At 37.0% G+C, this 22539-nt stretch overlaps 1 protein-coding gene and 1 pseudogene across 2 annotated transcripts in view; one reads left to right on the plus strand and one right to left on the minus strand.

The window, feature by feature from the left end:
• Positions 1–22539, plus strand: part of WDR70 (WD repeat domain 70) — a 293941-nt gene that overhangs the window by 43116 nt on the left and 228286 nt on the right. For both annotated transcript variants that reach the window (XM_059173825.1, XM_059173827.1), the window contains 2 exons: positions 4850–4909; positions 8001–8134. In XM_059173825.1, the coding sequence (XP_059029808.1) occupies positions 4850–4909; positions 8001–8134 (194 nt within the window). The remainder of the gene's footprint in view (positions 1–4849; positions 4910–8000; positions 8135–22539) is intronic.
• Positions 14466–14942, minus strand: LOC131831672 (UBA-like domain-containing protein 2; annotated as a pseudogene).

Genomic DNA, 22539 nt, shown 5'->3' on the forward strand with positions numbered 1-22539 from the left:
TGTTTTCCATAGCAGCTGCCCCATTTCTGTGCAGCAGTGTAAAAGGGTTCCACTTTTTGTATGTCCTGGTCCACATTTCTTTTTTTCTTTCTTTTCTTTCTTTCTTTCTTTTTTTTTTTTTAAATAATAACCATCCTGTTACTGGTATCTCAGTGTGGTTTTGATTTTCATTTCCCTGGTGATTAGTAATTTTGAGTATCTTTTCATGTACTACTTATTGGTCATCTGTATTTCTTCTTTGGAGAAATCTCTTAGGTCCTGTGCCAATTTTTGAATCAGGTTGTTTGTTTTTGTTGTTGTTGTTGAATTGTAGAAATTTTGTGTTTTTAGATATTAACCCCTTATCAAATATATGATTTGCAGACATTTTCTCTCATTCTAGAGGTTGCCTCTTCACTGCCTTTCCCTTTTCCTGCCCAGCAATTTAAACTCAACCCAGGCAAAAATATTCGCAGTTTAGTAAGTGTCAGGATTTATCTTATTCTCTCCTGGATGCCCTCTACGTTCACCTAGGGAACCTCTATATTTCCAGAGGCATCTCAAGCATCTCTTCTTTTTTTTTTTTTTTTTTTTTTTTTTTTTTTTTTTTTAAAGATTTTATTTATTTATCAGAGAGAGAGAGGGGGAGAGAGCGAGCACAGGCAGACAGAATGGCAGGCAGAGGCAGAGGGAGAAGCAGGCTCCCTGCTGAGCAAGGAGCCCGATGTGGGACTCGATCCCAGGACGCCGGGATCATGACCTGAGCCGAAGGCAGCTGCTTAACCAACTGAGCCACCCAGGCGTCCCTCAAGCATCTCTTCTAAAGCCTTTTCTAATCACCCTCTACTTCCCCAGGTAAAATGGAATTGAGCACTGAACCCTACGTGTTCTTCTGTCATAACATCTGAAACATTTCAGTGTTGCTTACTTGTTTACCTGTCAGTTTTGCTTTACTGGATTGACAGTCCTTAGGAGCAGTGGCTTTGTTAGTCTTTTTATTTTTACTGTAGTCCCAGGTGTCTGGTATATAATTAAATATTCAATAAATGTTTTTTAAGGGAAATGTGTGATGGGGAATAATTCAGTCAGTCTATTGGATCTCCAGATTTATACTAGAATAGACTCTAATTTTGGTTTTCTGTGATACCAAATGGGCAATTATTTGCAAAATGGTTTCTGGGAGAATGTAGCATTCGTTTGCAAGTTCCTGGTTGGTCGTCCTCATTCTCTCCACACAGTTCATAGCCACTTTGTGGCAGATCTTTGTTTCTCAGTAGACTTTCGATTAGGCGTTATAGGGCCATACTATTATAATTTTTTAAACTTATGGCAACTTTATCCCAGAAGGGTTATTTCTGATTTGCAAGTCTTTTGAAAACACTTTAAGGGTATGTGTCAGATGAAACTGCTCATGTTATTCCAGATATATTTGTTATCCTTGTTATTGAGGGCAAACCAAAGAGCCTGGGAAATAATCCTTTGGTTGGCATTTAAGACCAAATCAAAACAAAAGCTGGTATCTTTCCTCCTCTTCCATTAAGACTAGATTTTGTTATGAATTCTTATAATAAATGACTTCAGTGAAGTCTTGCAGCTTATGATGTCCCTGGAATGAAAATCATGAAAATATTTTACTGTTACAGCAAATTTCACACTTAAGCCATCTCCCAAAAAGTCATTAGGAAAATTTCTGGAAAAAGAACAGTCACCATCAAATGATATGCTACCAAAAGATGAATTGCTACTATTTTAGATGATTTAGTTGTGCCAGTTATATGGGCCTCTTATGAGTTATGCCTTCCATGATTTCCAGTAAAACTTTGATTTTAAATGTAAACAACATTTATTTAAACATTTAATTCATTCCTAATGTAAATACTAAATTGTTCTGTGTCCTTGTAAGTTTTTATTTTAAATGCCAGAAATTGTTTATATATAGGCACATTGTACATTGAATTCAATGAAGTAATTTTCATCCTTCCTCTTAGTAACAGTGTTTCTGTTTCCTAAGTGATGAAAAACTAATTAGTTATGAAATGAGACACTGACTATAATAGAATCTTCTCTAAGTGAAACATTTGAGCTGTTCTGCTGTATTTGCAAGAGTATGTAGCACTTATACATGAGTTTTTATTGCTTACAAATGTTGTCAACTGCAAAGGGAACAGTGGCTTCCATAACTTAATATAAGGATAGTCCAGAATTCATTTGTTCGACTTTTAAATTATTTTGGAATTTGTGTTGGAATATTGGTATCACTGAAATCAAGGTATGTGCTGCCCTTTTCCAAAGCAGATTAAGCCATGCTGTAATGTCTGGTACTGAAATAAATTGTAAACTCTCCAGCAGTTCTTTAGGTTACTGTGAGGTTAGGGTTCCTGTTCAGTGTCTTCTCATTTCCTAATCTTCACTGCACTGTGGCGGTGGTGGTAGACTGTAGTAATCTCTGAGATGCAGATATTCTAAAACAAAGTGCCTTTAATTCTCTATACTGGCAACTTTTTTTTTTTTTTAAGTAATCTCTACACCCAACGTGGGGCTGAAACTCATGATCCCAAGATTAAGAATCTCATGCTTTACTGACTGAGCCAGTTAGGCACCCCTATACATGCAACTTTAAATTTACTTTTTACCTGGGATCTAGTCATTTGGTTGGTAAAGGTTTTTACTTTTTGAAAACCTCAGTTATCCCATATTGTCACTTACTGATCTGATGGATAGCACTTGCTCTTCTTTTTGGACATAAACATTAATGTTTGAAAGTAAATTAAAAAGTACAATCTAGTGTGATCTACAAGGTAGACGTTGGGCTGTGAATTAGTTCCAAAACACTTTTGTGTTTGTCTGCTATTCACCACCTGTTATGTGGATTAGGCATCCAGAGATAATAATAGATATACAAAATCTTTGAGAAGTGTCTATCTTGCAGTTTGGTTATGGAGTGGTAGGGGGAGAGAGGGCAAAAATTACAATGGATTTTGATAAATTCTGGATCGAGATAAGGAGGGGTTGTCTCCTTATTTGAGACATGGGAGTACATGGAAGGGTCATTTAACCGAGTTTGAAATGTTGAGAAATGCTTCCAGGAGCAGGTCACATCTGAATTGAGTCTTAAAAGATGAGTAGGAATTAGCCAGTTAAGGAGGAAGAGAAGCCTGGAAATAGACTAAGATGATATGACCGGAGAGATAGGAGGTAAGCCTTAGAATAAATGGTGGCTGTCATTTACTGAGCACCTGCTTTGTGATGAATGCTGAGTTATAAGGCTTAAACCACTTACCTCACAGTAACCTAAAGGGCAGGTGCTATTATCTTTTATATATAAATGAGGAAGTAGAGTCATAGCTCTTCTGCAGTTATGACAGGGTTATTGAGTGGCAGGGCTAGATTTTAAAAAACCTAGTATTCTTGGGGCATCTGGCTGGCTCAGTCAGAGAGCATGACTCTTGATCTTGTGGTTGTGAATTCAAGACCAACTTGGGTGTAGAGCTTTAAAAAATTAAATAAATAAAAGAAAATGTTAAAAAGAATGTTCAACCTTAAAAAAACAGAAATAAAACCCCTAGCTTTTCTGGCTTCTTGTCTAGGCTGCTTCCTCCCAGGAAAGAACAATTTCAAGAAGGAGGAAATAGTTAAGTAGTTGCCTTGCTGTTGAAAGGTCAGTTGTGCAGGTTAAGTTCTGACTTTATAGAGACTTGTTTGTTTATTCAAGAGGTATTTACTGACAGTCTCTTAAGTGCCAAGGACTGTGTTGGGCATTAGGAATAAAAGGACACATGCCAGAGTGGTAGAAGTAGAAGGGTGACAGGAAGCAGAGACACTTGAGTGAAAACTTGCGTAAGGAAGCTTGAAGCTTGATTGCAAAGGAAAAGATAATGATATAGCAGTAAATATAGGGTAGATTGCTTGTGTGTATATGTGTGTCTAATATGGCAAGATGTTTATGTGCTGGGAAGAAAGAGCCTTAGCAGGGGACAAGTTTATGATGAGATAAAACTAGTGATTGATTGATTGATTCATCAAGGGTGTTAAAGAGTGAGGGGAGACAGGGACCAAAGTCTATTAGATTGCACATATCCAGTTAAGTAGATTGCAGGATGATCCTCACATAAATTTGTAATGGCCCTAGAATTTTAGTCTGATTACCCGACTCTTGGATAATGGAAACTTGACTAAATAATGAAACTTCATATTCAGATGATCATTGTGATTCCTTATGTCTGATTTATGCATCCATCTTTTCTCTCCCTTGGTTATCCTGCCCATACCTCCTGCCTGTCACAGCATTTCTTGTATTGTATTAGAGTGATTGATCTCCCCACCTAGACCACATGGTTCTTGGAAGGGGGAATGGTGTAGGCTATGTCTGATGATACCTAGCATCTGGAATAATCTCACTTTAACACATGCTTATTGAATCAATGAATCATTGAATGACTCGGTTCCTTATTTGTGCCATTTTTAGCAGCAGTGTTTTGTTTTTTAAACTTTTAAGGGTTAAAAGGTATATATCTACCCTGTACAGATTTGATTTTATTTTGTGTAGTTAAGCACTTTAAGTTAGGCCCATTTTTTTCAGTGAAGAGCGGACTTTAAATATTTGGATGCTGAGAGGGCTTATGGTTCCAACAACCTAAAAAGTTTCTTAGGCTTATCTGTTTTGAGATTTGAGGTACATTCATGAGAGCAATTGTCATCTATCTAGAAGTGCAGAAATAAGATACTCTCACAAATTTTATTTCCGTTTTTTAAAGCTTGGTGTAAAAAACTAGTGATGCAATTTTAAAAAATTCTATTTCCTGTGAATGTGGCATGTAGTCCCCCTCATTTGTTGGATACTCATTGATGTCATGGAATTTTCTTTTTTCAGAATCCTGTCCAAAAGATCCCTGACTCACATGAAATAACTCTAAAACATGGCACTAAAACAGTAAGTTTAAAAAATTTGATTCTTTCAATAACAAGGCTCTCACGGAAAAGTAAACTCATGATACATTTGTATTAGGACTAATTGCACAATGAACTGATAACACAGAAGCTACAAGGCATTAAAGAAACAGAATGATGACATTTTTATTCAATCAAAATAACTGTTCCATTTCATTTAAAATAGCAACCCTTATTGTTATTGTTGGCTTTAAAACCTTGTTCTTTGATAGAGGAACATTACAAGTGAAAAAAAGAAATGAAGCTAAAATACAGTTTTCCTTTTTATGGTGTGGGAAAATTTCTCATTACCCTTAGCTTTATTTCTATATCAGTAAAAGGCCTGAGTTTGTTTTTTAGATGAACATCGAGATAAGAAAGGAACATAAAATAGTTACTGTATTGCTTTAAGATCATTATCATTATTACTTAAACTTACAGATTCTGCTTTTGCATTGTTGTATTAATGTTATTTAAAGATTATGAATGTAAAATTTTGAGTTATAACATGAAATCATGTTATTGTAAAGCAATTGAAAAAGTGGGAATTGCATGAATGAAACCTCATAAATGAAAGAATTAAATTATCTTGCTTTCTCTTTTCAATGAACCTGCCTTTTTCTGGATGTCTGATATGTAAAGAAGTAGGAAAATACATCCCATAATCGGGAAAACGTCAATCCATAGAAATAGACCCAGAAATGATGCCAATGATAGAATTAATAGAGGAAAGATGACATTCTTCTTGCCAGAATTTTTTGGTTTTGAAAATATCTTTTTCTTAAAAATATTTGTTAAGGTATAGTGGGTTTATCATTATTTCAAATGAAGTGAACAATAAGTATTTTAAAATGGCTTAGTTTATAGTTTTACTGTGGTAAATATTGATACATAGAGCTCACATAAGCAAATGCTTTTTGGGGTCCTTAATAGATTTAAAGATCGTAAAGTGGCTTGAAAGCTGAGTATGTGAGAACTGCTGCTTTAGGAAACTCTTTCCTTCTGATTTGTGATCTTATGTCTCCTTTTTGTTTAATCAGACTCCTAGTATTTTTATTCTGAATATGTGACAGAATTTTCCTAGTTTTCATGTTCTTAAGTAAATTAGGAAAGGAACTGTAGACTGTACTTAAACAGAAACTTCCCTATCATTTAGTTCAGAGATTTTTACAACCAGAAGTATTCATGAGTTTTACATCTTTTATTTAAGTATTTCTATTTTTTAAATTGAATTTTATCTTCTAAAGAATTATAGTAAAAAATGTAGTGTCCACTTGTTTTGCACATTAAAAAAATCAATTAGAGCTTCCTTTTTTTTTTTTTTTAGGGTTTTATTTAATTATTAGAGAGAGAGAGAAGACCACACATGGAATGGGGAGGAGCAAAGGAAGAGGGAGAAGCAGACTCCTCGCTAAGTGGGGAGCCCTCCACAGGTCTCGATCTTAGGATCCCAAGATCATCCTGAGATTATGACCTGAGCTGAAGGCAGACCAATGACTCTCTAGAAGTTGGGAGCTGCTGGCTCTAAACAGCCCTTTCCCCTTCCACACGAAGGGTTCAAGGAGATAGCTACGGCTAGTCATTAGTTTTCCTATCCTCACCATAGGTCTCTGCCCTTGCTCCTTGGTGCTGGCAGTCATAGGGAGGGAGTGGAGCTTACACTCTTGAGGGGAGGATGGGCACAGAATAGACAAGCTGCAAACGAATTTGCATTTTCAAATTGTATTGTAATGGAATGAACACTGGCGCAGTTAGTCATATAAGGAGGAAGACATCTTTTTAATTGTAACAGGAGAGTGGAAGGATAGAGTGGGCATAGACGCAAGTAAGTTTGTAGCTGGTAGTAGGAGAAGTGGCTTTCTAACCTTCAAAAGCTACTGTTTCTTTTTCTTTTTCTTTTTCTTTTTTTTTTTTAAGATTTTATTTATTTATTTGACAGAGAGAGATCACAAGTAGGCAGAGAGGCAGGCAGAGAGAGAGGGAGAAGCAGGCTCCCTTCTGAGCAGAGAGCCCGATGTGGGGCTCGATCCCAGGACCCTGGGATCATGACCTGAGCTGAAAGCAGAGGCTTTAGCCCACTGAGGCACCCAGGCGCCCCTGTTTATTTTTATTTTTCATTGTTTTAGGTTTTAAGACATACAATTGTCCTCATTTGTATGCTTTAACACATTTCGAGTAGTACCTAACTTAAACATATAATAAGTCATTAATTATATTTATATAATTCCCTTACATTGAAATCAGTGTTTACAGATAGTCGTTGAAATGAGTAAAATTATTTTTTAAGTACCTGGTATTAATTACAGTAATTCTAACATTAATAACATTTCAGTTCTGTTCAAAGAACTGATTTATAGTTGCTTCCTTTATTTAAAACTTTGATCCTTTTAGTATTTCATTTGTATGGTAGTCTCATTAATTATTTCTAATGTATTTTTTTTTTTTTCCTTCTGAGAGGGCAGTAGATCCAGGGACTCTCTGCTTAAGAATAGTGAGTTACCAGTGGGTGTTCACATGTGCAGTGGCTCTAGGAAAATTCACAGGGAAGGCAGATATTTTATGGAGCCAATGTAAAAAAGTGGTATTACAATGCAGTCAGTCACTTATAAATTCAGCTTTAAAAATAATTGTTTAAGGTGATTATATTGAGTCATTCAGCCATATACACAAGAAAATAACTTCTACTCTGTCTTACTTCATTAAATAGATTTCTTAACATTCCTGTTGGCATTTTCTCGTTTTGGTAATTTTAGATTCGTATGGGCTTCGGTTGGTAATTAAAATATCTCGAAAGATTTTCTCAAAATTGTTTATTGAAAAAGCTGATCTATTTATGAGGTTTGGTAGATAAGTTGGGACAAAGCTGGCAATTACATTAAATTAAAATATTTTTTCTTTATTCAAAAGAGATAGTAGTCATAATAACAAAGTCAAATAATAGAGAAGTAATAACAGTAGAAGTAATAACAGCTAGTGGGTTGTACTTCCAATGCCTATAATATAGGAGGTAGGGTTAGAGACAGGAAATGGAGGTTACCATAGACTATAACTAGATTTTCTCCAGTTAATTTTTTTTTTTTTTTTTTTTAAACCAGGTTTCTGCTTTGGGTCTAGATCCCTCAGGTGCCCGTTTGGTGACTGGAGGGTATGACTATGACGTTAAATTTTGGGATTTTGCTGGAATGGATGCTTCTTTTAAGGCATTTCGATCTCTTCAGCCCTGTGAATGGTATGTATTACACAACTTAATACCTTCCTATTTGAAGACAGAGTGCTGTCATTGTTCGAATTCCATCTGTAATGCTCTGTACCAAAATATACTACATTTATATGACCATATGTTACCTTTATTATTTGAGTGAAAGAAAAATGTACCTTAAATTTCTTCCCTTCACTTTGATTAATCTACATTTTAAAGATGTTTTCAGTCTTTTTTTTGTTTGGTAAAAAATATATGTATTTAGAGATTATTACCTTACTAGTTTAATACTCCAGTAAATACTGTGTAATGCCATGTGTATGTGTATGACATATGTGAAGCCGATAACCCAGGTGCTCGTCAGTGCCACGCTGTACAGGTACGGTCAGCTAGCATTATATCAGAAGGGGCTTTACATGTTGCTACCATAAGCCACCCTCTTATTTCTGTTTCTGACTGTATCTTATCTTTTAGTATATTAGATATCAAAAATAGATTTTTATTGGTGAAACTGATATCTTGTTAACTTGTATAATGTATGTTGGAAATAAGCTCTTACTGACTAAACGTACATATTCAAGATATGTGAATTAGCTGAAATTACTTAGTCCCAATTTTCTACTCTTGCATGAAGGGGGCTTAAGAATCTAGTTTGCCAGGGCACCTGGGTGGCTCAGTGGGTTAAAGCCTCTGCTTTCGGCTCAGGTCCTAATCTCAGTGTCCTGGGATCAAGCCCCGCATCAGGCTCTGTGCTCAGCAGGGAGCCTGCTTCCCCCCCCCCTGCCTACTTGTGATCTCTGTATGTCAAATAAATAAATAAAATCTTTAAAAAAAAATTAAAAACAAAACAGAATCTAGTTTGCCTGGGGCACCTGGGTGGCTCCATTGTTAAGCGTTGTTAAGCATCTGCCTTAGGCTCAGGTCATGATCCCAGGGTCCTGGGATGTAGTTGCAGATCACTCTGTGTTCAGTGGGAAGTCAGCTTCTCCCTCTCCCACTCCCCCTGCTTGTGTTGCCTCTCTCTCTGTCTCTCTATGTCAAATAAATAAATAAAATCTTAAAAAAAAAGAAGAATCTAGTTTGCCTTTAACTTGAACTCTTGGGATGATGGTTTTTGCTAAACCTAATACCTGCCTGTAAACTGGGTTCTGTCAACTATATGGTTAAAGTTCCTATTTCTGGGCTATTGGGAGTTCGCTTTCAGTGACTCTTTCATGGAAGTGGTGGTTGAAGTAAATGAAAGACTAGAGAGCTGGGATTTTTCTTAATCCTGCAGAAAAGGTCAGATGAATTGTTTTTGCTTTCTTGCTAATAAATGCTTAGATAATAAATGTCTGTATGTGGCTAAGAATTGGATCTGAGATCTCAGATTTCTCTGGCAGCTAATTAGCTAGCAAAATGACCTAAAAGTTTTATCTAAACATGGCTCTGGTCAATTTTGTACAAATCATACTGATTTGTAAATTTCGAAGTCCTAACTCTTTTAAGCTATCTTTAGTAAAGATTTGAGAATTCCCTAAGTGAACATAGCAAATCTCTGATCAAATGGAAAGGAAAAAAAAAAATTTAAAAACAGGTTATCTCCAATGATGGCTATATTTATGTATTTATTATTTATTTATTTATTTATTTATGATGGCTGTATTTAATAAAGCTCTCATTATTTAAAAGAGTAACTTGGTATCTTGAGTTAGTGTGATGACTTTTTAAAAAAATTTATTTAAAATATGAGGTCATATCTTTTATTACCATGTGATGGTCTCTTGATTAAGGATTGTGTTTTCCTTCTACTTTCACAACTGTGAACTCGCTTGTTCAGGATTGTTCCGTACTCTATTAATGATCAGCTCTGAATAGACTCATGTTTCATGAGTCTCAAGCCAGTGTTCTATTGCTAAACTGTGTCATTTGCTATGCTGTTGTAACTGAAAATGCAGAAAAACCCAGGAATAAGCTTATTTTCTCTTCCATAATTAAATTGTTGCATCCTATATATAATAGTGAGCTATCAAAGGGAAGATGGGAATAAACAGAATTCTTGACAATCTGTACAAGATTAATGTAAACTCCAGTACTGCAAACATTATATGAATGTTACTATTTTAAATCATGAGAACTGTGTAGCTTTGCCATCATTTGCCCTTAGTCTCCAAATAAATGATGGTACTTTTTATGACAATATATATATTTTTTACTTAATATGTATTTTCTTAAAAGATTTTATTTATTTGACAGAGAGAGCACAAGTAGGCAAAGCAGCAGGCAGAGGGAGAGGAGGAATCGGGCTCTCTGCTGAGCAGGGAACCTCACGTGGGCTCAATCCCAGCACCCTGGAATCATGACCTGAACCAAAGGCAGCCGCCTAATCGACTGAGCCGCCTAGGCACCGCACCTTAATTTTATACCTATTTATGCATCCATCTGTAATTCACTTTTTATGGCAAAAAATTTCAAACACAGAGAAAAGTAGAGGGATTACTGTAACAGCCTTTTACCCTTTACCTGGATGTAAGTTAAAAACATTTTTTGTATTCGCTTCATTTTTATAATTTTTGAAGTATTTAAAAGTAAAGACATACATAGCTTTCACTTTGAAATAATTCAGCATGAATCTTTCAAAAATATAGACATTTCCCTATGTAAATATAGCTCCAATTATCCTAACAAAATTATTTAGAATTTCTTTTTTTAAAAAATTTAAAAAAATTTTGTTTAGTTACTTGACACAGAGAGAGAGAGAGAGAGAGAAAGCACAAGCTGGCAGAGTAGTAGGCAGAGGGAAAGGGAGAAGCAGGCTCCCTGCCAACCAAGAAGCCTGATATGGGGCTTGATCCCAGGACCCTGGCATCATGACCTGAGATGACGGTAGTTGCTTAACCAACTGAGCCACCCAGGCGCCCCTATTTAGAATTTCTTAATATTTCTCTTTTTATGGTTTTTTTTTTATTGTGCTATGTTAGTCACCACACAGTACATCATTCGTTTTTGATGTAGCGTTCCATGATTTGTTGTTTGCGTATAACACCGTACTCATTACAATATCATCCCATATTTAAATTTCCCCAGTTTACTCTCAAAATGTGTTTTAATGCTGGTTTGTCAAACATGGATCCAATCAAGTAATACATATCACATTTATTGTGTACCTCTCTTACGTATCTTTTAATCTAGGAGAAGGTTTCCTTCCAAACCCTTTTCTTTCCCATGACTTTATTAAATAGGTCGGTTGTGCTTCATAAGGTTCTTCTCTGAATTTTCTCATTGTTTTTTTTACAGTATCATTTAACTTATTTGTCTCCAGTATTTCCTATTAAAGATATGAAGGCTTGATTTTAATCTCTAATGTATCACATCAAGTGGCATATATTGTCTAGTTGTTGCTCTTTGTAACTTGCAAGTAAGATTGATCCTGGATTAAGTTGGTGACATCTGATTCTTCCATTGTAAAGTTAATCTTATATTATATACTTGAGATAGGCAAGAATTTTATAGAGAGATGTTTGGTAGCGTGGAGATATCCAGATTCTCCTCATTGCTTCACTTAGTGAGTTTAGCATCCATTGATTATTCATACCTGAGTCAGTTATCTCATTGAGGGTTGTTAAGTTTGTGATTTTCTTGATTTCCTAAATTTCATTATTTCATCTACATTTATTTGTTGACATTCTTCTAAGAGAACTTTTCCATATTAACTGATGTTATTCGGTTACCTTAAAATACAGTTCTACTGTGAAGGCAAGATAAATATTTGGTTATTTAACTACCCATTTTTAGTTCATGGGTAGATGGTGATAAATGAGTTGCTGCTGTTATTGGGGGTGGTGTTTTTTTTTCTTTTTCCTTTTTGAGTGGCAGGATTTATGACTTTAAAATTTTTGTGCATTCCAGTCAATTGTACTCATTATTCTTTTTGATGTTTAAATTGTCCCAGATTTGGCCAGGGGAGTCCCTGATTGCTATGTAGTTTTGACATGTACTCATTAGACTTTACGAAAGCTTACTTACTTTCTGGCATAACATGATGTAAGCTTCCTGGTACGTTCCTTTCCAGGCCCTAGAATCAGCATTTCCCCATGGAGATCTTTTTTTTCTTTTTTTTTTTTAAACTGTGGAAATGGTATTTAGAGACCAAATCTGAATGTTATACCTGCTCATTAATAGTGGGATATCATTCCTTCTTGACCTTTTCAGTGAAAGAGGTAGGAAATATAGGTGTGCATGTGTGTGTGTGTGTATTTAAGTGAAAAGATCATATTGATATTTACATTTCAAAATTTTAGTAAACTTTAACTTCAGAATATTTTTTTAATTTATAGAAAAACTGCAAAGATCATCTAGAATTCAGGCACACCCCTAACTCAGTTTCCTCTGTTGTTAATATCTTACATTTACCATGGTACATTTATGGCAAGTAAATCCACATTGGTCCATCACTATGAACCAAACTCCAAACTGTATTTGCATTTCACTGTTTCTCCACTAATATGCCTTCCAAGATACACCTTACACTTAGTGTTCATGTCTGTTTAGTCTTTGGTTTATGATGACTTCTCAGTCTTTCCTTGTTTTCCTGACCCAGGCAGTTTTGAGCGGTCCTGGTCAGGTGTTTTGTAGAATGTTTATTGATGTGTTTTTTTATGATGTTTTTCTCTGGTTAGACTGGGATTCTGGGTCTTGGGGGATGAGTATCACAGAGGTGAAGTGCCCTTCTTATCACATACCAGGGTACATGCTATCATGTTTTTAAGGTTTCTCCACTATAAAGTTACTTTTCCTCCCCTTTCCATTTGCTGTTCTTTGGGAGTAAGTCAGTGAATGCTGCTCACATTTGGAAGAGTAGAAAAATTAAGCTCTACCTCTTGGTGGGGGTAGTGTTTACATAAATTACTTGGAATTCTGTATTGATTACTTGATACTTGTTTTATATCTTGGGTTATAAGCCAATACAATGTTATTTATTTTGTTGCTAAGACTATTTCAGCTGTAGTCATTGGGAGCTCTTGCAATTTGGCTCATGTGATCCTTTCTTTGATATGCCTCCTTTTTTTTTTTTTTCCGAGTACTTTTTAGTTTTTGGTATTATTAGATGCTCCGGACTCATCTTGTATTGTCCCTGCCCCAGTCCTAGAGTCAGTCATATTTATTAGGATAGTGGTATCTAAAAACAGGATCTAGGTTCTTGGTGTGCTTATTGTTCCTTCTAGGCTTCTCAGCTGAGGTGGGAATTAAGTGCACGTATACACACTTGTGTGTGTGCTAGATCTATAAAATTACTTCTTTATCCATTTGCATCCATGTTGAGATAAACAGGAGTTCATACCCATGTCTCTGACTCGAAGCTAGTATACATTGGTTCATTCCAGTCTTCCTCCTTCTTGGAAACCTTCACTTCCTAACAGTGAGAACTTTGGTTCCCACCATCATTTCTGTGTTTGTTTAACCCAAGTATGTGTGTAAAACAGTCACAGAATGGTTAACTTGTATTCCTGCTCCATTTTCTTAAAAAGAAAAGCCTCTTTTAAGTTTTTCAATTAAAATTTCACACAGAAATTATTGATGAGATTATTGGTGAAATAATTGATTTAGGAACTAAATCCAAAGGCAAGCTCTCCACTCTGTCATTCACTCAGGTAGGACACACAGTGAGAGAGGCAGGGTGGCCGTGGAGAATCAGGATCCCTGTGAGGCAAGCTTGAGACCCATGCTGCTCTTTAGTTCTTCCCAATCCCTGCATATCTAGCTTGAAGCTGCTGATACCAGGAGAGGCAGGGACCTGCAAGGTCCCTGAGGAGCCAGCTACTAAGTCGGGGTGCAGGGAGCTTGTGATGGCAAGGAGGCCTCCACACCTTAAGCTGCTGGGTACTTCTGGGAGCCCCTGCTGTATAACTCCTTGGAATGGATCCATGGTGGTCCTCTTCTGATTCCAGAAGGCATGATCTTTGAGAGGATACCTTGTGACTACGAGATCACACCAGCTGGCTTCCAAGCACCTGTCCTGGGACAGGGGTGAAGGAAGGAGTGCTGGCCCGAGGGGAGGATCCTTTCGGAGGATCTTCTCTGTTGACCCCAGCACCTCAGTCAGCTAGCCCATTCTCACATAGATTAGTATACTTATATAGTCATATATATTATAGTTACATACTAAAAAGAGAAAAAACTTGCCTGAGGAGAAACTCCTTAAATGGCTCAGGAAGTTGACTATCCCCTCACCCCTACCTCCCCCAAATTCTTTTATAAAATCATGTAGTGCGATCTTTAGGAAACCCCCACTCAACCCAACTCCCCTCAACTTGGCCCTCCTTTGTTCCCATGACCATGAACTACCCCCCAGCTCCAGCCCAGTGCCTGGCTGCAACCAGTCTCATCTGTGGCCATCCATCCCACCCATGGATTTTTGCCAGGTACCCCTCTACTGTGCTCCCAGGGGCCATGTTGGCTGTGGTTGGTGGAGGGAGTGGTATCCAGATGGCCTGGTAGCTTGGTGGGGTCAGGCCCAGAAGGGACTGAAGTTTGCAGGAGAGGAGGAGACCACAGCTGTCATGGGGATGTTGCTGCTCTGACGGATCTCAGAAGCATGTAGCTTAGGGAACATGGCCAGTGCATCAGGAAAGTTGGGTGGTATGGCAGGTGTTTTGCTGGGGGTGCACATCATCTGGTGGTGATGGTAGCTGATGGGAATGGTGGTTTCTTGGAGAAAACCACTCAGGGCAATCTCTTGCTGCCAGTGCAATCTCTAGCACCTGTTGGAGCTGTTCACCTGGTTGGCAGTGCAACCTACAGCCAGCATAAATTGGTTGATCATGACCTGGTGCCATAGGTGGTCCACTTTCGCCAACATGGCTCTGGGCATGTGTGATCTGATCCCAGCTGGGCAGCACAGGAAACTTGCTGCCATGGGCTCAGGCTAGTCACTGGCCAGAGACTGCAGACCTTCATTGCCTACTGCCCACCCAGGAGTGTCCCAGTACCCCTGCTCCAATTTAAATTTAATGTTACAGAATGTTTACTTAATATCTTTGATTTTAATACTCAAAATCAAAGATAGAAAATATTTTTGAGAAAAAACATAACTGGTCAAGACCAGGAGTTGGCAAAATTTTTCTGTAAAAGGGCCAGATGTTAAGTATTTTAGGTCTTATGTGCCACAAATGATGTTTGCTAAATTTGTGTGTTCATGTGTGGCTGTATATTATATAATACTAAATTAAATTCACATTTAATTTTTAAATACTGAAAAATATGCAGTGGAGGTATTTTCTTTGGCATTCAATTCTTTTCTTTTTATTTTGTTAGCTGGTTGTTCCAGTTTTAGATTCTAACATATTAATGATCATATTAATGATCAAATTTTGCTTTTTGCTGATTACAGATTTAATAAATGTCCAATGAGTTATTCAACTGATACTTGTTGAATATGGCAGAGTCAGACTTTGGTCTGCCATTAGAAGCCTCTCATTAGGGTGTGTGGGTGGCTCAGTTGGCTAAGCATCTGCCCTCAGATCAGGGTCATGGGATCGAGTCCTGCATCGAGTCCTGCATCAGTCTCCCTGTTCAGCGAGGAGCCTGCTTGTTCCTCTGTCTGCCACTCCCCTTGCTTGTGCCCTCTCTCTCTGACAAATAAATTTTAAAAAATAAAAAAAGAAGCCGGGGGCATCTGGGTGGCTCAGTGGGTTAGGCTGCTGCCTTCGGCTCAGGTCATGATCTCAGGGTCCTAGGATTGAGTCCCGCATCGGGCTCTCTGCTCAACAGGGAGCCTGCTTCCCTCTCACTCCCTCTGCCTGCCTCTCTGCCTATTTGTGGTCTCTGTCTGTCAAATAAATAATAAAATCTTAAAAAAAAAGAAGCCATCTTTATTTTCATATTGATCTGTTAACCCTTTAGATTAAATTGCTCACAGCTATGAGAATCTATAGACACCTGTTAACTCAGCTAAATTTTTCCATACCTTTCCTCACTCACCTACATTGTTACTATATCACCTGCAAAGAAAACTTGAAGGAGTTTGTTGACTGTTTTGAAGGTGTAAAAGCAGGGTGTGCTGTTTTTAAGACCATCTATTCACCGTGGTGAGTAAGTGGGTGTCAAAGTGGCGTCCACATCCCCCCCCCGCCCAATAGCCATTCAGGATAGGCAGCAGAAGTCCCAAGTTTAGGAGTGAGAATGAGATCAGGTATTTTGCAATTTGGACATCTCTGATGAATATTTTAATATTTTTGACCTTCTTCTCACTTCCCTGGGATACCTAAACATACTTTGAGGTAAAATGTTTTCTTGATCTACCTGTAGAAAAACGAGATTTTTCAAAATGCTTTTCTTCTGTTGTTATTCAACTTCTTTTTGATGCATCTTCCATTTTTGTATTTTGAAGTATGTTTAATAATTTGTTTCGGACTTTTGCCCAGCCAACATCAATATTAGATTTGCGAATCTTGAGGTTCTAAAGTCTTTCTTTGTCCCATTTAGTGAAAATCATCAGTACTGCATATTCTCTAATCCAATCTGCTGGTCACCTTTTGTTTTGTTTCTTCACTGAGTCTCAAAAAAATTATATATGTATGTTCATGAGTTAGAATCCATGGGCACACAGATCCTTCAGATGTATCCTTTACGTAAAAAAATGTGGATGGAGTTAAATTTTTCACAAAATATTAAGAAGCTTTGGATCACTTAGATAGCCCCAAGTTAAGAATTCCTAATCCTCTGCCCATTTAAAAATGGCTATATACTCTTATTCTCTTCTTTTAAAAAACACTTTAATTAATTAATTAATATATTATGTTCTCATACAGGAATTAAAACATTACAGTTAAAACTAAAGTTCTTCTTTGGTCATCTTTTAAAAATCTCTTTCTTAGGTATTCTTACTGTTTTCATGAATTCTTTAAGTTTTTTTTTTTTTTTTTATGCCACCATTGACAAATATACATACCCATCAGAAGAGTATGTACTACGGGCGCCTGGGTGGCTCGTTTGGTTGAATGTCTGCCTTTCACTCAGGTTGTGATCCGGGGTCCTGGGATCGAGCTCCGCATCCGGCTCCCTGCTCAGCGGGAAGCCTGCCTCTCCCTTTCCCACTCCCTGCTTGTATTCTCTCTCGATGTCTCTCTCTCTCTCTCTCTCTCTCTCTCGGTCAAATAAATAAATAAAATCTTAAAAAAAGAGTACACACTATACTTGTTTTTATAAATGACATTAGATGGTTGTTATTCCATAATTTATTTTTGTTTTCCACTTCACAGTATTGCTTGGAGATTTTTAATATTCCTACATGTTCTACTATATTCTTTCCAAGTGTTGTGTAGCATATTATGTATAATTTAGCATAGTTCAGAACCATTTGAAGGTCATGGTAAAATGTTAGATGCCAAAGGGGGAAAAAAAATAAGAGAAAGAGAGAAATCAAGAAACGGACTGTCTCTTCACTCTGGAGGACAAACTGATGGTTACCAGAGGGAGGTAGGTGGGACATGGATTAAATAAGTGATAGAGATTAAGGAGTGCACTTGTGATGAGCACAGAGTGATGCATGGAAGTCTTGAATCACTATATTGTACACCTGAAACTATTTTAACACTGTATGTTAATTGGAATTAAAATGCAAACTTAAAAAAATGTTAAATGCTGGACCTCACCTTTAGAATTTTTTTTTTAAAGATTTTATTTATTTACTTGACAGAGAAAGATCACAAGTAGACAGAGAGGCAGGCAGAGAGAGAGAGGGAGAAGCAGGCTCCCTGCTGAGCAGAGGGCTTGATTCGGGGCTTGATCCCAGGACCCTGGGATCTTGTCCTGAGCCGAAGGCAGAAGCTTAACCATTGAGCCACCCAGGTGCCCCTAGAATTTTTAATTCTTTAGAGTTGGTGTAGCCTGGGAATAACTGAAATCTGAGCCATGCTGTCGGGGCCTGGTATTACTTTTCTAAACTATGATAACTGAAATTCATGCGTATCAGAACTATGCAAAGGAAGGATTGCCTGTGTCTTTTTTTTTTTTTTTTTTAATTAGAGTGTAGTTAACCTACAGTGTTAACATTCATCTCAGGGGTACAATGGAGTGCCTCAGTGGTCAGTAGTTCAGTATATTACTTAGTGCTCATGAAGAAAAGTGTACTCTTCACCTGTTTCACCCATGCCCCCTACCCACCCGACCTCTGGTAACAATCTGTTTGTTCTCTGTAGTTAAGAGTCTGTTATTTGGGGGCACCTGGGTGGGTTATGCCTCTGTCTTCAGCTCAGGTCATGATCTCAGGGTCCTGGGATTGAGCCCCGCATCGGGCTCTTTGCTTTGCAGGGAGCCTGCTTCCCTTCCTCTCTCTCTGCCTACTTGTGATCTCTGTCTGTCAAATAAATAAATAAATAATCTTAAAAAAAAAAAGAGTCTATTATTTGGTTTGTCACTTTTTTTTTCTTCTTTATTAATTTGTTTTCTAAATTCCACAAATTAGTGAAGTCATGTGGTATTTGTCTTTTTCTGACTGGCTTATTTTGTTTAGCCCTGTACTGTAGCTTTGGCCATGTTGTTGCATATGGCAAGATTTCATTTTTTTTATGGCTAAATAATATTCTGGTTTTTTTTTTAAATTAAAAAAATTTTTTAAAAATTTATTTGACAGATCACAAGGCAGAGAGAGAGGAGGAAGCAGGTTCCCTGCTTAACAGAGAGCCTGATGCGGGGCTAGATCTCAGGACCCTGGGATCATGACCCGAGCCGAAGGCAGAGGCTTTAACCCACTGAGCCACCCAGGCGCCCCTATTCTGTTGTGTGTGTGTGTGTGTGTGTGTGTGTGTGTGTATACACCAGATCTTCTTTATCCATACATCTGTCATTGGACACTTGGGCTGCTTCTGTAGTTTGGCTATTCTAAGTAATGCTGCTGATTGCCTGTATTTTTAAAAAATACTTATTGAACTATAGTTGACATATACTATTATATTAGTTTCAGGTGCACAACATAGTGATTTGACAATTCTTTACATTACTCAGTGCTCATCATGATAAATGTAGTCACTGTGTGTCTGTCATTCAATGTTATTGCATTATTGACTGTATTTCCAATGCTGTACTTTTCATCTCCATAATTTAATTTATTTTATAACTGGCACCCTTAATCTTCTTTGCCTATTTCTCATAACTGTCTCCCTTCCCCACCTTCTTTCTGGCAACCATGAGTTTTCTGTTTTTAAGGGTCTGTTGGTTTTGGTTTTGATTTCACATATCGGTGAAGTCATACAGAATTTGTCTTTGTTTCATGTAGCAGAATACTCTTTACCTCCGTTCACATTATTGCAAGTAACATGATTTCATTTTTTTAATGACTGAATAATATTCCATTGTGTATATGTCTGTGTATCTTCTTTTTAAAGATTTATTTATTTAGTTGGGAGGGAGAGAAAGAGCAGGGGAGGGGCGGAAGGAAAGAATCTCAAGCAGACTCCCCACTGAGCACAGAGCCCAACATGGAGTTCTATATCAAGACTGCCCTCAAGATTTTTAGTATCACATGATAAGGTTTCAGTACTTTATCATTTGTCTTAAATGTTCACCCTTTTCATGTGGATGAATTCTATTTTTCATTAGGTTTCTCTTCAAAATTATTATTCTTGGGCGCCTGGGTGGCTTAGTGGATTAAGCCGCTGCCTTCGGCTCAGGTCATGATCTCAGGGTCCTGGGATCGAGTCTCGCATTGGGCTCTCTGCTCGGCAGGGAGCCTGCTACTCTCTCTCTCTCTGCCTGCCTCTCTGTCTACTTGCGATCTCTCTCTGTCAAATAAATAAATAAAATCTTAAAAAAAATTATTATTATTAATTGTTTTATAAATGTTAAATATGATTAGATGGGATTGGGAGGGAGACAAACCATAAGTGACTCTTAATCTCACAAAACAAACTGAGGGTTGTTGGGGGGAGGGGGTTTGGGAGAAGGGGGTGGGATTATGGACATTGGGGAGGGTATGTGCTTTGGTGAGTGCTGTGAAGTGTGTAAACCTGGTGATTCACAGACCTGTACCCCTGGGGATAAAAATATATGTGTATAAAAAATAAAAAAAAGAAAAAAGAAAAAAAATGTTAAATATGATTAGAAATGTTAAAATAAATTTCCGTTTCAGAAATTCACCAAAGATTCATAATCGAAGACAGGGTTGTTTCTGATCATGCATTAGAGATCATCTTCCCAAAGCCATTTTGTGAATGGGCGCGTCGCAGAACTGCTCTGCATATTTCAGTAACTTCTAAGACTGCACATTAAAGATTTCTCAAATTGGGCTTCATGGGCATATTTTTAGGGGCTCATGAATTTCTTTCATTAATTAAAACATTTTGTTTTTTGATTTTGATAATCTTTGGCCAATCCCTAATTTTGAGCAGATACATGCATCATATATAAATGTGCTGGCACCAAGGGAAGATTTGTTCTGTCATGAAGTGATGTATGAATAAATTTTTCACAATAGTTTGAAAAAGACAGTTAGGGGGGAAATCATGTCATCACTGGAGCACAATAAAATAAGCATGTGCTATAGCACACAGTAAATATTCGTTAACTAGCTGATCCAAAAGTAGGTTAGAGGACTTAGGTAGGTGGACATAATTAATTTGTTTTGCAACAAAGAAGTTGTTTCATTCTGTATGATATTGTTTCAGCCAACATCTCAAAATTAATCTGAATTCTTTGGATCTTTTGTTTTAGTTTTTACTTTAAAAAATCACTTTATTGAGGTACGGTCTACATAACATAAAACTCATTCATTGTAAGTCTGCAGTTCATTAATTGTTAGTAAGTTAAAGAGTTGTGCAACCAGTACCACAGTCTGATTTCCATCACTCTAAAATCAGATCTCATTCCCATTATGAGCATTAGCATTATATTAGCAGCCTTATGCAGCTGCTAATCTGTCTGTTTCTTATCAGTTCGGTTTTTCTGGACATTTCTTACATATGCAGTCATACAGCATGTGGTCTCTTGTATCTGACCTCTTAGCATAATGTTTTTGAAGGTCATCTGTATTGTAGGACACATCCGTGTTTTGTTCCTTTTTACAATCAGATAGTATTCCCTTTTGTATTTATGTGTGTGTGTATGTATGGCATATTTTGTTTGTCCATTCACCAGTTGGTAGACACAGTTGGGTTATTTCTGCATTTTGGCTATTATGAATAATGCTATTATGAACATTTGTGTACATGTCTTGGGAAGGATATATGTTTCCATCTTATGTCTTTCTTAAGTTGATACTACCTACATTGGGAATTGTTAGGTCATGTGGTAAATTTATGTTTAATATATTAGTAACCTGACAAACTGTTTTCAAGAATGACTATACTGCTTTATATTTGTACTGGCAGTATATAAGGGTTCCAGTGTCTTTAGATGATCACCATCATATGTTACTGTCTTTTTCATGATAGTCATTCCTGTGGGTGTGGAGTGGTTAATGTTTACTTTTAAATTCATTGTGAGTTCATAGTTTTATAAGAGTGTGAAGGATAAGACCCTTGTCACCTGTTTATATGCAGTTAAGTAATATTATAAAAATCATTTGCCACCACAAAATGATCCATCAGCTACTCTCCCATTGGAAAGAAGGTGTTATCACTTATATTTGAAAAATACTTACCTAAGGCATTGAGAAAAGGATCAACTGTGGAACAATTCACAAAAATATGTAGAGTTAAAAAAGCACAGTATAAAAGTATATAGTTTTCTTTTTTTTAAAGAATGGTATAGTATTTTTAAAAGCATTTATTTTTTAAAGTATATATATTTTTCTTTAAAGCTTGGAAAAAACAGTATGTACTATTTGCTTATATATGCATAAAATACTTCTGGAAAGGTATAGAAGAAACCAATAACACTGTTGTTTATAGGGAAAAGAACTGGTATTCTGGAACTGGTTATCTGTTGTTACTTGTCCCTTTTATATCTTTTGACTTTCAGCTACCATGTGTAGATTCTACTTATTTTATCCAGGAATAATGATACCCACAGCCTCTCCAACATTGTTTCTTGCCTTTTTAATTTTTCTTTTGTTAAAGAACAAAAAAGATATGTTCTGAGCCCAAGGCACTTGATTAACCAGCTGAGTCACCCAGGCGTCCCATCAGGGAACTCCTGTATTGTGTCTCAGCTTACTTATTATTATTATTTTTTATTATGTTATGTTAGTCACTATACAGTGCATCATTAGTTTTTGATGTAGTGTTCCATGATTGTTTGCGTATGACACCCAGTGCTCCATGCAAGCAGTGCTCTCCTTAATACCCATCACTAGGCTCTCCCTTCCCCCTAACCCCCTTCCCTCTAAAACCCTCAGTTTGTCTCTTGGAGTCCATAGTCTCTCATGGTTCGTCTCCCCCTCTAATTCCCTCTCCTTTATTTTTCCCTTCTCCTAATGTCATCCAAAGCTATTCCTTTTGTCCTATAAATAAGTGAAACCA

Source organism: Mustela lutreola, chromosome 5 (genome assembly GCF_030435805.1).
Source record: "Mustela lutreola isolate mMusLut2 chromosome 5, mMusLut2.pri, whole genome shotgun sequence".
Lineage (NCBI taxonomy): Eukaryota > Metazoa > Chordata > Mammalia > Carnivora > Mustelidae > Mustela > Mustela lutreola.